The sequence below is a fragment of the Peromyscus maniculatus genome, chromosome 4, assembly GCF_049852395.1.
Source record: "Peromyscus maniculatus bairdii isolate BWxNUB_F1_BW_parent chromosome 4, HU_Pman_BW_mat_3.1, whole genome shotgun sequence".
NCBI lineage: Eukaryota > Metazoa > Chordata > Mammalia > Rodentia > Cricetidae > Peromyscus > Peromyscus maniculatus.
This window is the reverse complement of record NC_134855.1, coordinates 79,609,846-79,627,173: the sequence shown is the minus strand read 5'-3', so window position 1 is coordinate 79,627,173 and position 17,328 is coordinate 79,609,846. Positions and strand designations below refer to the sequence as shown.

The window sequence follows — 17,328 nt, the reverse complement described above, 5'->3', positions numbered from 1 at the left end:
ATCTCGAGATTTGAACACTATGTTAAACAAGCAGTTAAGTTACAATGTTTATCTGGATTTCAGAATCATTATTAGTGCCTGAATTTGGTAGTTATCATAATTATAAAAACCCAACCAATATAATAAATCAGCATATACTTATAAAAAGTGAATAATATAAAAATAAGGAAGACCTAGTTATGGCTTCAGGAAAAAAGACATTGTCTATGAACATGCAAGGGAAACAGTTGAGGGCCGTGCATAATTCTGCTGTTAATTTTGAACAGGGGTTTGTAGGATGTGAGAGAATGGGGGAGGGACGCTGAGTGGGATTTGATATTCCAACTGGACAATGAAGGACTGCAATGACCTGCTAAAAATGGATGGTTATTATGCCCCAGACTTCACCATCGTAGGAGTGGGGCTGTCATTAGACCGATTTTATAGAAGAGGAAACTGAGGCTCACAGAGTCTCTGTGATTTGTGTAAGGTCACCGACTTAAGCAGCAGAGCCAGAGTTTCCTCTGAGAGAAGTCAGAGCCCAGGCCACTGAGCGCTGTGCTTACCAGGGTCTCCTGTTTGCACCAGGGGCAGTGGAGAGTGTAAAGGAGGAGGGGAGGCTGTGGGTAACCCTGGCACTTCCTGGACACAGAGAGTTGGCTCCAGTTCACTGTCACAGGCAGCAGGGCACCTCTATGAACAAAGAAAGGGGGGAGGTCTTTCCAGTTCAAGAAGACCTCAGTATTGAAGAACCCCAGATTTTGTCACTCTTTAGGGCAATCGTCTGCAAGGCAGCAAGCTGACAGTGGGTCACAGTGTCCTCGAATACTGCATTCTATTCTGTTTCCCCTCTTTCCAAAGTTTACTTTATTTGAAGAATGAGAGTTCTACCAAGGTGCATTTTATAAATATTGGGAGTAGAAGTTGGGATTCCCATGAGAGCCCCCCACCTTCAAAGACTATTAAATGTGGTATTTGGGGCACCTTATCTGAAAAGAACATTAACAGCCATGCTGTCAGTAGGTGAGGATCCTATTCTGGTGGCACTTTTAGCTGTATTTTTTTTTTTCTGGGAAGAATGATACTTGGGCATTAAGTTTTCATAGTTTGTCTCTCACCTGCAATGGAACTGGACATTTTGGTACATGCAGAGAGCTATCAATCAGGTGTTCATCACCCTGGTTGCACTGTAGCAGTTGTGGAAAGGCCTATCTTTGGGGCTTTCCTAATATTGTTATAATAGGCACAGTCTGGATAGTTAGTTATAAAGAAATCATTAAAACTGAGTATGTACTTTGTACATTGTGGCTTCTGTTCTTATTTCTCTGTACATCAGCTGGTACTCACTGGAGGTTATTTATTCAATTATTTCTTTACCAATTTTGGAATAGTATGTTTCCTCCGCCAATCTCTTATAGTTTTCCACAGTTGTAAAGATTTGCCATTAAAGTGTTCAAAGATCTTGTCAGACATGATGGCACAAGCCTATAATCCTAGCCTCTCAGTTTGAGATCAGCCTGGCCTACATAGTGAGACCCTGTCTCAAATGAATGAGTGGATAAATCCATGAAGTTCAAAGATCTGGGTTGTACCCTGAAATTTCCTAAGGTTGGTTCCATTTAGAGACTGAGCGGGGAGCACAGACTGGTACAAGAAAGCAGGCATTGTGCTGCTTTAAAAGTTTTCTGGAATCTTGCTATCACTGTTTTCATTATGTCCTAAGTGGAGGCTGAGGGTTCCTGCTGCTAATAAACCTGGAGGCCCTTAACTTTGAGAGCCAACTGGCTTCCCCAGACAAGTTCCTATCAACATGGACATGCTTGTATTTGGAACTCATAAACCTAGGCTAGCCCCAAGTAAGGTGCCCAGGGTCCACATCTTTGGATGTTATCTCTGAGAAACCACAGTTTAAGTGAAGACAGATGCCCCCAGAGTCCCACACGTTACTCTCGCTTGCATCCCTTCTTAAGAACCACATTTTAATTCCTTCTCAATGAGTGAACGCAAGTGGGTAGGCTTTGGTTCCATTTCGAGTGGCAGTCATCCCTCTGGCTCCTGGGAACCAGTGAGATACAGACGGGGCTGAGCATTTCCAGGGGAAGTGCTTGTTAAACAGGTAGCCATGGCCTTGCTAAGAGCAGAAGCTGGAGGAGAAGGCAGTCGAGGAAAGACCAGGAGTGAAAGGAACCCTAGGCTTTGAGTCTAAGAGTTGTGGGTTCAGATATCAGCTTTACCAACTTGGCAGCCAAAGTTTTGTTTATCTTTGAACCTCACTTTCCTTGTCTGAAAATAAATTATTATTTCATAGAGTTTGATGGCAATGGAACGAAATGGGTGCTGGAGAGACGGCTCAGAAGTTAGGAGCACTGGCTGCTCTTGCAGAAGACCTGGGTTCAGTTCCCAGGACCTACATAGTGGCTCACAACTGTCTGTAACTCCAGTTCCGGAGGATCTGATGCCCTCTTCTGACTTCCATGGTACTAGTCACATATGTGGTGTACATATATATATGCAGGCATAACACTCATATAGATGAAAAAAACCTAAAAAACTATAATTGAATGAAATTTTGTAGTGTAAGAAGTACTTAGCCCAGTACCTGATACATACTAAATATTCAGTAGATTATTATCAAATAAGGTTATTTTTAAGCTTAGCTACCCCTGGGTTTTGTAATTAGCACAATGAAAACACCGTTAGCTGTCCACTAGATCGGGTGGAAAAGCACACAGATGTGCACTTTGAATGTGGGTAGACATTCACCCACCTGTGAGTCATTATTAAGAGAAGGTCACAGCATTTGGTCAGTGGTTCTTTTTAACTTCACCAGAGCAGGAATTTCATAAAATATTTGTTTCCCCACCACACTCCCCTACTTCTGGTCTCCAACATGCCCTTTTGGGAACACAGAGTCACTACAGAGTGTCTAGAAGATTTGCCATTTGGCCACGCCAGTCCCAGATGTCACCACTTACATTTCTGGTAGTCCCATCGTCGGGACATCTGAGAACTCACCTTTCTGCACCTGCCCATGTGAGCATGGAAGCCATCTGTCTCTACAGGAAATAGTCATTTGGCTTTCTGGTTCTCAGGCTGTGTCCACCTCAGGTTGCAGCTGTCACTTTGGGCAATGTGCAAGCCAGAGGGCAGATTTTGCACCAGGATCTCTGAGTTGGGTGGGGGGTGGGGGGATAATTGAAGTCAAGCATTCCAGCCAAATTGAGTGATGAGTTGCATAGGCCAGGAGATACTGGCTACGTGTTAAGAAAGCTGGCCCGGGCGTCCGATGTTTTGAGTGGACAGGGAAGAAAGGGTAGAGTTGACAAGGCTGGCTCTGTTTGTATTCCAGAGTCTTTGGGCAGTTGCTTGGCCTCACTGTTGGCAGAACCTAGCCTGGGAGTGTTACCCATCCCATGCTCTACCACTGAGACTTTACCAAGTTTAAGGCAGACTGGTAGACTTACTGAGATAGCTTAAGGACCTGGGCTCCCAAAGTTCACATCTTTGTGGGGTTGACTTTAGGTCAAGCTGAACAATGGTCAGGAGGCGCTCGGGAGGAGCTTCAGCCTTGAGGGAGCCTTTGGAACTGGCAAACGGGTTTCAGGTGATGGACACTTAAGACAAGCCAAAATAGGTCTGGAGATAAGATTTGAAAAACTGGCTGACAGTCTGTGGCCAAAGAGGCCACCCGTAGGGGCAGTTTACCAACTGGGGGCCCCGTAACTCCAGCTACGTACAAATATGAATGTCTTCTTTGGATGGGAGGGAGGAAGTGCCGTGACCACTGCAAGGTGTAAAGGAACAGCAGGCCGGATCTCAATCCAGCTGTACCGGCCTGAACAAGCACAACCGTTCACCTTTATGCTGCCACGTGTACACTGATCCCTCTCCTCTAGGCCCATGCGTGCTTGGATACAGCTCCAGCCACACTCTCTCCTGTGTCTGTCCTCCCAGACACCGAGCATCCTCCACACATAGGCAGCCATTCCAGCGTTGGCTCCTGCCCCTCCCTGCGCTTGCATTACACACACCAGCCATCAGATAAATGCAGTCCCCTTAGGAAGCTGATTAATAAAACTATTTTATCTGTAATTACACCTGAGTGATAATGATGTCCTCAGAGCCTGCATGGTTAGATTGCCTCAGATGGTCACATCCAGATTACAGCTGAACTCACTTTGAACTCTGGCCACACTGCTGGCTCTCTAGCTCAGAGATTATAAACGACTCTAGGTGGATTCACTCCATGGCACCAAGAGGGCAAGTAGAATTCCGCCTTCTCTCCCCCCCACCCCCGCCCCCCAGAGCTGTGCAGTTAAGATCCCTGAAAAGACCATAGCCTCCACCAAAACGAGGGACAATGAAGTCACTTCCTCCAGCTCACTCCCATAGGCCAGTGACAACCTCCGATATTCCATAGGGGAAGCTGCCTCGCATGTTGGCTTGATGATCGACATTTGAAAATAAACAGTTTAATGTCTGGGTCTTGGGATCTTGGGGACAGACTCCAGTGAGCCATAATTAACTCTTTCAAGTCTTCACGGTGTCCTCCGAACAGTAAAATATCTAATTCTTTATGATGTAACGCTGAATGGAGGCAGTGAGGAGGCCTTTTGGGCTAATTACATGTTGGAACGAGGTTAACGACATGCCGGAGATTCTTCACATGGCTCCTCTGACAGTGACAAGTCACTCAGTAGCACGCTAGGGCCAAAGACAGCCACTGGTTTATACAAGGCCTGTGTCCTTCTCTCCCTGAATCCCTTCCCTGCTCCCAAAGTTTCCAGGAACGAAGAGATCTTGGTTTTTAAAATGACCTACAGAGCAAGGGCCTGAAGGTTCAGACTGACATCCTTTTGGGTCCCAGCTCCATCATATGGACTTTACATCCAAGGAAGGAAACAAAAGCTCACTCTCTAAGAGGATGTTCTGGGGCCAAGCAGGAGGCACATCTATGCAAAGAAGCAACACGTGCAAAAGCGAGCGTTCACAGACACATTGGATCACAGTGAAAAGCCAGCCACGTGGGAATGAGCTGCTGCTGCCTGCCCATGGCTGAGCACAGCACTCAACCCCATTCTGCACGGGATTGGGTGTCCACATTTCAAGGTCACATGAGTCCCAACAGAGATTCTTGTCCCATCCTTCCATTTTTGAACCACTTACACAGCTGTCTCCAAGGGACCCTAGTCCAATCACAAACATGTCCTGTAGTATATACAACTTTGCTAACCTCATGATGGTCCCCATCCTGGTGAGGTCAGTCAAAAGGAACCCCACTGTTAGGCTAGATCATCATTCATACTGCCTGAGGAGGGGCCAAACCTTTAGGGGTGGCCATGGACTGATGGACAAGGTTGTATGTATAAGAGCCACTGAGTTTCTTTAGCATCTGCCAGGAGAAACCTTCTTTTCCTCCCTAGAGAAGGAATGGGACAAATTTAGCTGCACTCACTGAGTGAGGGTCTCTCAAGGTCCCCTCTTCCCTCAGCACATTCACACACACACACACACACACACACACACACACACACACACACACACACACACACACACAGCACTTACCTCAGTTCATTTGTCCCGCCAGCCTGGACTGGACTCAGGTCCTCTGATGTCATCTCCCTGCCCTGTGAAGGCCCTGGCTGGATGGGCATGGGCCCCTCCTCCTCAGTGAGAAGGACACTGCATGACTGCTTCCAGGCAGGTGGCACCTCCTCTGGGTGTCCCGGCCCTGAGCAGCCTCCCAGGTGTGGCAGGGTCCTGGAATGGCAGCCTGCAGCTGGCTCCTCCACCTCCACAATGGCCAGCTGTCAGCAAGAGGGTTAGGCAAGACTCGAGGGAAAGACAGAGCGCCCTAGACCGACGCCTGCTCCCTGGTGCAGGCCTGAGCTCATGTGCTGCCTGTGACAGGCCTGTGGTCTCCCAGGGAGGTGAGGCTCCGCGTCCTGGGGAGCAGAGGAGAAATGTGTCAGACACAGCTCGTCAGCACCTCAGCACCCTGCCAAATAGTAATTATCCAGCCTCGTGCCACCTGGAGAGGGAGGGCAATATTGCCATCCCCATTTTATAGAAGGGTAAGTGGAGGCTTAGGGAGGTCAGACAACCACTTTAGCCAGACAGTCAGCGCTAAACTTGGCCCTGAGGGAGGCTGACTCATAGATTACCACTGGAGCTTGGGTGAAGCCAGGCCTTTGGGGACAGCCATAGGCAGGCCTGCTCAGTGGCAGCTGGGGCTCGGGCAGTTGTGGAGGTCTGCTTTCCTGTGGAATGCTCCACGAGGCTCCCTTTCTCAGCCAGCTTTGCCTCCTTTCCACCTCTATTTAACTCTGTGTTCTGTTCTGGTTGTGGGGCCCTTACTTATATTATTAATCACTCGCTCCCTACTCAGGGAGCAACCGCCCTAGCTACTGTTGAAAGAGAACTTTCCTCAGGCAACTGGGTGAGTAGAAACTGTCCGTGTTTTCTGCTTGGCGCTCACAAAGCATATTCACTTGCTAAAACTCCTGAGAAGTCTTCCAGAGAAGGAACCTGTTTCATTTTGTTCGGCCCAGGATGGCCTCCATTTCCATGAGCATAGACCACCCAGCTGGGACTTTCACCAGATCTGCATTGGGAAATCCGGAGAGGGACTGTCACCAAGATCAGGGACTGTGCCTCCTTCACCAGTCTGTCCCCCACACCCTCCACTTGTGGCAGGTTTAGTATGCTGGGCAGACTTCATCCCATCCTCTTGTCCCTAGTTTCTCAGGTGTGGCACTAAAAGGCCATCTTTCATCCATGTTCCAACCCAAGCCCTGTGTGAAGCCAGCCACCACATATGGTGGTGACTTCTCTCACTATGATGTCTATCTCCTATCTATTCCTCCTGTTCTCTTTCTTTCACAGGGTGGCCTTTCCTGGTCACCCTCCTGTCAAGGTGACCATGTTGCCCAACCCCATGCATATGGTACTCCTGGGAATCACACAGTATGGCTGCCTCCCTTATGTTCAGCATCCTTGGTTTACTTTAGTATTCCACAGTGTTTCCCACTACTGGACCTTTATCTACTTATATATTTCTTTGCATAGTGATCATCTCCAGGCTACCGGCGAATTGATGTATGGATGATGTACTGATGGAAAGGTCTAGGCCAGACATGGTCCCCCGTCTGTTTACTTCATTCTTGTCTCCATACTTGGGTTGCAAATCTCTAGCCACAGGTAAGAGTAGAGGCAAAAATCTCACTTGAGCGCTGCCTTCCAAGCTGAGTGTCTTAGGAAGGTGAATACAACTCACGAAACGTTGCCTTTATTCAGTGTACACAAGGGAATTCTTGACTTGTTCAACTCTGTACTTGTGGGTTATGCTCACCTAAAAGAAACCCTGTGTCTAAGGTACCTGTGTATTTGCACAAAGCACCCAGGGGGGGTAGCTTCATAGACTCATCCATAGAGGGTGAGCTTCAGGAGTTGGGTGACCAATCGTTATATTGACAGCATCACTATTTGGAGCCATTACCCAGGCTTCCTGGCTTTGTCTTGTGCCTTTCATATATATACCTTTCTTGAATCCATGCTTGGATTGCTACCTGCTACACATATTAGGAGCTCAATGCATGTCTGTGCTGGTTGATAGCTCCTACCACGGGCTTAATGAAGAATGGAAAGGGGTATTCTCTTACAGGCCTAATTGGACTGAGCACCACAGATACCTGTATTGAGAAGGGTCCTGAGGCCATAATCAACCAGCAATGTTCCCGTGCATGCATTTATATGTGTGTGCATGTATCAGCTAAGGTATAGGCACATCTCTTTGCTGTTCTAAACTGGCCACTGGGGAGGCTGAATGTTGTTAACTCGAATGGGATTAAGTGGTGTGTTTCATGCAAGGACTTTTAAGCAGGAGTCCAGGCAATGCAACATACTCTTGGATGCCCAGCCTCTGGGTGTGGCTTATCCATGTTTCATATGCCAGAGAGAGAGGATGAAATGACACACACAGCCCTTCTTAAAGTCATGGATTTCACATTTCTTTCGGGGTGAGCATAGGGGCTACAGAATAGAAGACAGGGCAGGCATGGGAATTCTTCACTCATTCAGCCTCAGGGTGGACACAGGCAGCCAGGAACGGTTTCCACTCTACACCATTGCACTGTGGGAAGGTTTCAGCTTCCTAGCTTTATGGGGATAGTTATTTGAGTAGGGGTAGAAAAAAACACAAGAAGGAAATGCCTTTTAATAACATCTGAAATTAGCAACAAAACCAATTAAAAATAGAAAGGAAGAGAAGTCACCACAATTTCCTTGCATAGACACATGCTTTCTTTGGGGAGTTTGTTTATCTCTCCATTAAATATTTACTTTGGGTCTGACAGGAGCCAGTCACTGGGCATTGGCGCTAAAGTAATACACAAAGCTATGAGTAATGAGGAAAACGTAAGACATTTTTGTTTGTTTGTTACTGAGTGTAGTAGGCTAAAAGCTACTCCCCTAAAGAGAGATCTGAGTCCTCATTCCCCAAAGTCTGGGGTTATTGGATGGTCCACAGTGAGTGATGCCTTTAAAGGGATTTTGAGAAGGCAGAGCTCACCCTGAGTTACCTGGTGGTGGTGGTGGTGGTGGTGGTGGTGGTGGTGGTGGTGTGTGTGTGTGTATAAGTAGAAGGAATTTAGAGATGCATAAAAGAGAAGGTGAGGTGAGGAGGGCAGTGCAAAACCACCCATTAAAAGAGGCCATGAGCCGGGCAGTGGTGGCACACGCCTTTAATCCCAGCACTTGGGAGGCAGAGCCAGGCGGATCTCTGTGAGTTCGAGGCCAGCCTGGTCTCCAAAGTGAGTTCCAGGAAAGGCACAAAGCTACACAGAGAAACCCTGTCTCAAAACAAAACAAAACAAAACAAAAAAACAAAAAACCAACCAACCAACCAAACAAACAAACAAACCAAAGAGGCCATGAGCAGAATCTCCCTCAGGTCCTCTGAGAAGGGAAGGCCACACAGAGATCCGGACTTAGAATCTCTGGCATCCAAACTACAAGACAATAAATATCTATTGTAAACCAGCAAATCTGTGAACGGTTATGGCACTATTAGGAATCTGATAGATAAAGGAATACTTATTCACTGTAGACAATGCAGACCAAAGCTAGCTGAAGTCACTGACATCTGCAGTCCCAAAGTACATTTGTTTTCATTCGTTTATTTATTTGTTTTTTGAGACAGGATAGCTCTAAATAGCTCTGGCTATCCTGGAACTCACTCCGTAGAGCAGGCTGGCCTCCAACTCACACAGATCCGCCTGCCTCTGACTCTGGGAGTGCTGGGATTAAAGGTGTTGACACCAAACACAGCCCAAAGGGCTACTGTAATCCCAGAACAGAAGAGGAAGAGAAAGTAGGCTGCAGTTACTGGCCAGCCAATCTCCTGAATTAGTGAACTCCAGCTTCAGTTAAAAATAAACAAACAAACAAACAGACAAATAAATAAATAAATAAATAAACAAATAAAGTGAACCTAGCGGTGGTGGTGCATACCTTTAATCCAGCACTAGGAAGGCAGTGGCAGGTTGATCTCTATGAGTTCAAGGTCAGCTTGTGTCTCTATAGATAGTTCCAAGCCAGCTAGCCAGGGTCACACAATGAGTCCTGCTTAAAAAAATAAGGAAACAAAGTGATTGAGAAAGACACTTGACACCAACCTCTGGTCACTACGTGCACATGAATGTATGTGTTCTCATGCATACATGCATGAACACATACACATGCCCCCCACACACATGCACACATTCTGAACACCTTTCTATGCCTTTTGTCTTTCACTCTAATTTTAATAATCTCTGTTCTATTTTGTCCATGCACACACAGCCATTCATTTGAGTGCTTTCTTTGTGCTAGACGTTTTGGCTGTTGCTAGTTTTCTACCATCATGAACGTTGTTGCGTGGTCTTTCTAATAGTAGCTCCCGGGGTACAGCAGGGCAGGGCCTTCATCACTGCAGAGCACAGAGTGAGCTTCAGAAGCTGAGCCAGCTCACCAGTGATGGGCAAGAGTCTCTGAGGGGTGTGGGGAGGCCAGACTAAGCTTACTAGCTTGAGGGAGTGGCTTTAAAACCCACAACACGTTTTCTCTTTTAAATGAATAGGATTAAGGTAAGATTTATGTTCCAATGAGAGAGCAGTAGGGTGTTTTCAACTTTGGATCCAGAGACAGATGGAAGACAATGGGCAATGTAGATTTATGGATATGCAGTGGTAGTGTTTCTGGGAGTACACGTTGGTTAGAAGCTGCGTGTTGTTTCAGCCCTGCCCTTCCCCATGGGCTGAAGCACCAACAAAGTCATTTCCTGTATGAAATGTGTCTTTTTTCCATGGAGCCTTGGGTGATCATGTGGGAGTTCAGAGAGGTTTTGTGATGTTACCATAGGAAGGAATATGCATTCGTTTTGCAACCAGGAGAAAGGCAGTCTGTGTTCCTTTTCTATGCAGTCGGTGGCTATTCTGTTATTGTGTCTTCATATTTTCCTTTGTGAGAAGGTGACCTGCAATGGAGGAAGGATTGTAGGATGGACTTGAGCTTGAAAAGGCAGTCTGAGAGTGAGCTTTGAAGATGCTTGCTATAACAGGGATAAACCTTGAGGACATTGTGCTAAGTGAAAAACACCAAAAAGACAAACAGGTGCAGTTCCCCTGACATGAGATACTGACTGGACAGATTCATAGATTTGGAAGGCAGAATGGTAATTGATTGCTGGGCTGGGGCACCAATTTCATAGGTGCAGACTTTCATTTTGGAACATTAGAAATGCTCTAGAGGCAGATGGTATGTGATTGCAGCATTGCATTGGGAATACACTTCACACCACTGAGTCACATACCTACAATGTGTAACTTTATTTTATGCACATCTTACTCTGTAAAAAAGATAATGAAATGATCAGAGCTAACCTAGGAATTCTAGGCAAGAAGATGGGTAGGAGAATAGAGTGATAGGAAGAACCAAAGGCTCTTGTAGACAGGAGTAATAGAACAATGACTCGTGTGCCCAGGACTGGGTCAGGTGGTTGAAAATCTGTCCTATCTCTATGATTATGTCCCCATTGGACAAGGAAAGAGCTGAGGTTTAGTGATATGTAGGATTTTCACAAGAAGGCTGTGAAGTAGAGCTGGAATTCAGACCCAGGTTGGACTTGTCCAGGGTCTCCTTTAGAGACATTTCCTGGTCACCGTTTCCTTTGGTCACAGTGTTTCCTTTGCATTCATGTAACACTTGATCCACTTACCAGTTGGTTCAGTAGGTCATTATCCCATCCGAGAGACAGGAAACTAAGACTCACAGGTTAAGATGTCAGCCTAACTTCATGCAGCTAATGAGTGGCACAGTCTATTGACCCAAGTCTGCCTGGATTTAATACCCACTGAGGTTTTATGGGCTTAGCCTAGGCTCCAGGGACAGTTTCTTAAACACCTGTTCCCTCACATGTGCATGCAGGAACATGCATACACACACACACACACACACACACACACACACACACACACACACATACACACACACACACACTATGTGTACCAGGAGGGAGTGTGTGCTGGTAGTGGTATCACACAGTACAGTTGTTGTTTTAAGATGTACCCTGTAGCATCTCTTTGCTGTTAGAGGTCATACAAATCTTAGAATGCCCCGTTTCACTGTTTTTCTGAGGACTCTTGACACCAGAACAAGTTTACCTGAGAAATAAGTGCACCCCACGATACTGTATTCCTACGATGTATTGACTCATCTGTCTTGTTGACCAGGTTGTAAGGGCTCAGAGGGGAGGGTGTGGGCTCTGTCTGAGTTATCTCTGGGTACTTACTGCTCAGCATTGTGTTCCACTCCAGGGAGGGACTCATTACATACAGAGAAAGAATGCATGAATAAACCAGAGAAGCAAAGAAAATGTTTCCATGAACTCTTCAGGAGGAGCTTTTTTGGGGGGTTCAAAAATGGTATTATCTATAGAGAACAGTGGTTAGCTTTGGCCTGACTTTGGTTTCCCTCTCTCCACCTGAGAACTATTCATATACTGAACCTCAACTGGGTGGCCTAGGGAAACAGAAATACAAATGATCCACATCTATTCTTAAGGATGCTGTGGTCTAGAACAATGATGCAAAATTATACTCAAACTCCATGAATAAAATCTTGTTTAGTGTCCTAAAGAGAGATGAATTTTCCAAAGGACAATTAAAAAAAAAAAAAGCAGAGAAATTGTTAAGACAGACCCCAGGCCTTAGTATCTAGGCTGCTTATTGGCTATGCGACCCTGACAGGTTACAGGAACTCCTTGAGACTCAGTCAACTCTTGTGAGAAAATAAAGGGAGATGTTATAGGTGGAGTGCATCCCCTAGAGCTGTGGTTTTCAACCTATGGGTCATGACCCCTCAGGAATTGCATATCAGATATCCTGCAAATCAGATATTGTATTATGATTCATAACAGTAGCAAAATTACAGCTATGAAGTAGCAACAAAAATAATTTTATGCTTGGGGGTCACCACACATGAGGCACTGTGTTAAGGGGTTGCAACATTAAGAAGTTTGAGAACCATTGACCTAGAAGATATTGAAATCTAAGCTTCGATAGCTATAAATGTGACTTTATTTGGAAATAGAGTCTGTGTGGTTTGAATGTGAAATGTCCCCCATAGGCTCGTGTATTTAAACCTTGTCCCCACTTGGCAGTGCTGGTTTTGAATATTGTGGAACCTTTAGGAGAAGGAGCCTTGCAGGAGGAAGGGAGGCACTGGGGATGAGCCTGGATGTCCAATTACCATGCTCCACTTCCTGTCCCTACTCCGCTCTCTGACTGTTGACACAGTGCGAATAGTTGTCTCATGGTCCCACTGCTGTGACCTCCTCTCCATGACAGACTGTTTCCCCTTGAACTGTAAGCCAGAATAAACCCTGTTTTGAGTTGTTTCTTGTCAGATACTTGATCATAGAACAAGAAAAGCAACTAATACAGGGTCTTTGCCAATGACCAAGTCAAGATTAAAACTGAAAGTCCCAAGTCAAAATGACTGGTGTCTTCATAAAACAGAGACGTAGAGAACATACAGACAGAGGACAGATAATGTGATGACAAGGGAGATGGACATCCATGAGCCACACATGTCTGAGGCTGCACAAAGTCTTCACCACAACCCTCAGAAAGAACCAAACAGCTGGCACATCGACTTTGGACTCAGACTTCAGACTGTGAAAGAATAAGCTACTACAATTTAAGACACCAGGCTTGTGGTTATTGGTTACGGCTGCTGCCTTAGCAAATTAGAGTTAAGAGGCAGTAACAGTCGTCATTTCTTCAAGATGTGAGGATGAGATGAGATGGCAGAGGCGGGCCACTTTGCTCTGCTCTTATCCCATAGTAAGTGTCTAATAGTGGTGGGTAGTATGACTACTTCTGACCTGGGGGAGCCAGACAGGTCTCACAGTAGAAGCAGCGTGTATACTAAGGTTGACAGCTGGGAAGCATGCGGGTTTCACAGGGAACAGGAAAACTTGCCCGTGGAATCATCATTTGCAAAAATAAGGACCTGAGCTTTGCCCCTAAGTTCTATCTTTTGACCCAGAGACATGTAGTCTTTGGTAAAGAGGAGGAGTCGTCCAGTACTTCCTTTCTCTTCTTCCAGTAAGAACCATTCATTTTCCCTTTATAAAAGTCACTACTGGGGCAGGCAAGATGGCTCAATAGGTAAAGTCACTTGCTTCTAAGCTTGACAATTCCAGTTTGATCCTTGGGATCCACGTGGTAGAAAGAGAGAACTGACTACCACTGATTGACACATACCTGCTGACCCCCACAATCTCTCTCTCTCTCTCTCTCTCTCTCTCTCTCTCTCTCTCTCTCTCTCTCTCTCTCTCTCTCTGACACAGACACACATTAAAGAAATATTCTTTCCTGCTCTAGTTACTTTTATGCCCTTTTCTGGGCTAAGGAACCATTGTTCTGTGGACTTCTAGATTGGAGGTGTCCTGGAGGGGTATATATCTCAAACAGAGACCGTGAGAGTTTTCACTGGGCATAGACATGGATTCTGAGATGAGAAAGACACCTCTTTCTTTAGAATAATGCCCAGGATTGGCCCTGGTGGTTCTTGGGGACATTTTCCTTTAGGAAACAATCTGTTGGAGGGTAGTAGGATGGTAATGTGCAGAGAGATAAGTTGGAGAGCAGTAAAGTGATGGACGGATGGATGGAATGAGTAAGGGATGTAGGAATGAAGTAAGTTTCTGATCTCTGTAAGGGCACTGATACCATTGGGAAGGCCTCATCCTTACGTCACATAAATATATTTGACTACATGTTTATACAAAGTTGTTACTGATTGAAGACTTGATACATTCTCACCTTTGACTGAGTTCTCAGAACAGGTGTGCTTTATGTCTAGGGTGGTGCCTGGCACAGTGTAATATGAAGTTGGGGAAGGAATGGTTCCATTCTTTCCTCCCTCTGTGTTCCAACGCCACTGGGCTTCTTTCAGTTCCTGGATTCCCCACACTTTGTCCCCTCAGGTTCTTTGCTCATGCTATTCCTCCTGCCCGGAACACCCTCCGCCCATCCAACAAATACCTTTTGGGGGCTAATTATGATAGACACTTGCCCAGTTGATGGGACATATGGTAAACAAATGATTCACATTTCTGCTCTCATGGACTAACATTCTGACAGGGGCAAATAAACAACGAGGAAACATAAGTTCATAAAACATGTTATAGCAAACAAAGAAAAGAACTATCTAGAAAATAAGGCCAGGAAGTGGGGTTATGATATGTGGGTAGGCGGGGTCTGCTGCTGCAAATTTTAATGGGAAGGTGACAGCAGATCTTCAGGACTTCCCCGAGTTCCTGGCCTTGGCAAACAGACCCTGCTTTAGGTCTGTGGCTTCTTTCTTTCCTTTGTCATTGTATTCACAGGTACAATTACTGCCCTGTTGGACCAAAGCTTCAGCAAACTAGTTCATGTCCTCTGTTTTGTTCCTCTGTTCCCATCTTGGAGACTACACCTTTTCCGTTCATTTGTGACCCTGCAGATAGTGACTGGGTGACCAGGCCAATAAAACAGGACAACACTTAGAAGATGGCTTTTCTTTTCTCACTTGCTATGTGCAGGCAGAGGAGGCATTCATAACACAAGTGCTCTATGCAGTATGTTGGTCACTGTACAACGTAGGAACTTTGGGAAGCAAAGGGTCAAAAAACCAGCAAGCCCAAAGCTGTGGTAGTGCAGGGCTTCTCCGACTGGAATATGGTTGCCAGTCACCTGGAGGCTGTACTTCTCCCAAGTCACAGCAAACATTATACAGTGTAATATGACACATGCCCCATTGAGATCTGGGGGCTATTTTCCCTCCCCTGAAATCATGGTGGCATCATGACAATAGTGACCTTTTGAGGTGTTTCAAATCCAGCTACCGGACTATGAGAACCATCTTGGGCTCTTTCTTGAAGTCATTATAAAGATTTTCTCTTTCTTCTGGATTTGATGATAGGAAGGTACAGGTATGTTCAACCCCAGCCTACCGGCCACATGTGGCCAAGGAGAGCTCTAAATGCAGCTTAACAAAAAATCGTAACCTTACTTAAAATGTGACCTTTTTGGGGGCAAGGGGCCCAGCTCATTTGCATGCTTCTTGTGACATATGAACTTTACAGGCAACAATAGCATGTGTCAAAGGTTGGACAAGCTTTGTGGGGTTTCTGGGTGTGCATCATGTGGGAGAAGACGGCTCAGAAGTGAGGCCATGTTTAGTAAAGCAGAACTGACGAGTGGAACCACGTCCTGTTGATTGTTTGAGATTCTCGGCCCAGGATCCAAGGATCTCAAACAAGGGATGTCTGAACCTTGAGTCTTCAGCGAGTCGAGCCAGCAATGGCCCTGCTCACAGTTTTTCACAGCTCGTTTGAGCTGGATCTCTGTCCCTGTGTCAGAAGAGTCACGACCAAGGTAATGGACAGCAATCTTGGCAGCTCAGTGTCTACAAGTGTATTTGAAGCTGTTTAGGGCTATGAAGAAACAGGGATCTTGTTAATCCTACCTCTTTAAGGAAATCCCGAGGAGTCTTGTCGGCTGATTACTACTAATGAGCGCCCCTGAAGCCCGGTCCTTGGATGCTCCGGGCGCCCTCAGTAGATCCTTCCACTCTCTTCTCTCTGACCCCTTCGGTTTACTTGCTTGTTTTAGCTCCAGGACAGTCACCCTGTACCTGCTCCCAGCATTCCTGACTGAGGACAGGCCTGGCCCAACCCAAAACAGCTCCTTGGAGCGTCTCAGTGACTCATCTTGAACAGAGCCTAGGGTTTGTCTAGAGATTTCTGAGATGGAGCTCTCGTGGGAGAAATTCTAGAATTCAAATGAATAAGTGGATTGGGCTTGAGTGCCAGCTTGGGGCGATTAAAGGATCCTGTGAAAGCTGAACCCCCACAGAGCTATGTACGTTTCTATTGTATAACAACCTAGATTCAAAGGTGTGGAGGGCTAGCTTCTTTTGATCTGAGCACCTGTGCACATCCACCCTGGTCTCTTGGGATCCTGGCATGAGCCGAATTCTTTACACCGTGGTGGTCAGCCCCATGCTCTTTTCCTATCACCCTGGGTACTGACACCTACATAAGAATTCCTCCAGAGACTTGGTGTGGACTGTGCTGTTCAGTCCTCTATGTTGAGACCTGACCCTCAAGGTCTTAGCAGTAGGTCCAAGGAGGCAGGAGACTGATTTCTTTCCTGTCCTTCCCTATAAGCTGGTGATGTGGGAGGCTAGGCTCTTGATCATGCATTCCCGGTTTGCAACATTCTTCCTCTGTCTGTCTCCCTTTCTCCAAAATCTACTGTCCTTATCCAGATGTCAGTGGACCCCCTTTCTGAGAAAACACTCCTTCATTCATGTCGGTTCTCCCCACTTTGAGATTCTGGAACACCTTCTTAATCCTTCAGCTAATGACCTGGGGCATAGTGAACTGATGCTTCATGATATAGAAGTAGCTTTTTAAGTCCCCATGTCTCCGGGACAGCCTCTAAAATCCACGGAACAGGTCACCATGGACTCCCGGGCTTTACCTAAGTCCGGGATTCACCTTGCTCCCTTCCCAGAGGGCAGAGGGCTAATCTCTGTGGACGAGAGGTTAGCACTAGAAACCTGTTCCATCGCTTTCTAGCAGTGTGGTCTCCGACTGCAGAGGAACTTCCTATTATTACCTCACTTTCCTTATCTGCACTGTGAGGGCGATGACAAACCCCCCTTCTGTGAAGATAAAGAAAAGCGCGCAGGCGCTGGTGCACAAGGAACACACTGCGACGACTGACTGGTGGCTATTATATAAATCAGTAAAAATTA

At 46.2% G+C, this 17,328-nt stretch overlaps 1 protein-coding gene across 1 annotated transcript in view; it reads right to left on the bottom strand.

Annotated features, from left to right (window-relative positions):
- Elf5 (E74 like ETS transcription factor 5) overlaps positions 1-5,624 on the bottom strand; it is a 40,190-nt gene extending 34,566 nt beyond the window's left edge. The window contains exon 1 of the mRNA XM_076570176.1: positions 5,545-5,624. Within this exon, the coding sequence (XP_076426291.1) occupies positions 5,545-5,597 (53 nt within the window). The 5' untranslated portion in view covers positions 5,598-5,624. The remainder of the gene's footprint in view (positions 1-5,544) is intronic.
- Between the last annotated feature and the right edge of the window lie 11,704 nt (positions 5,625-17,328).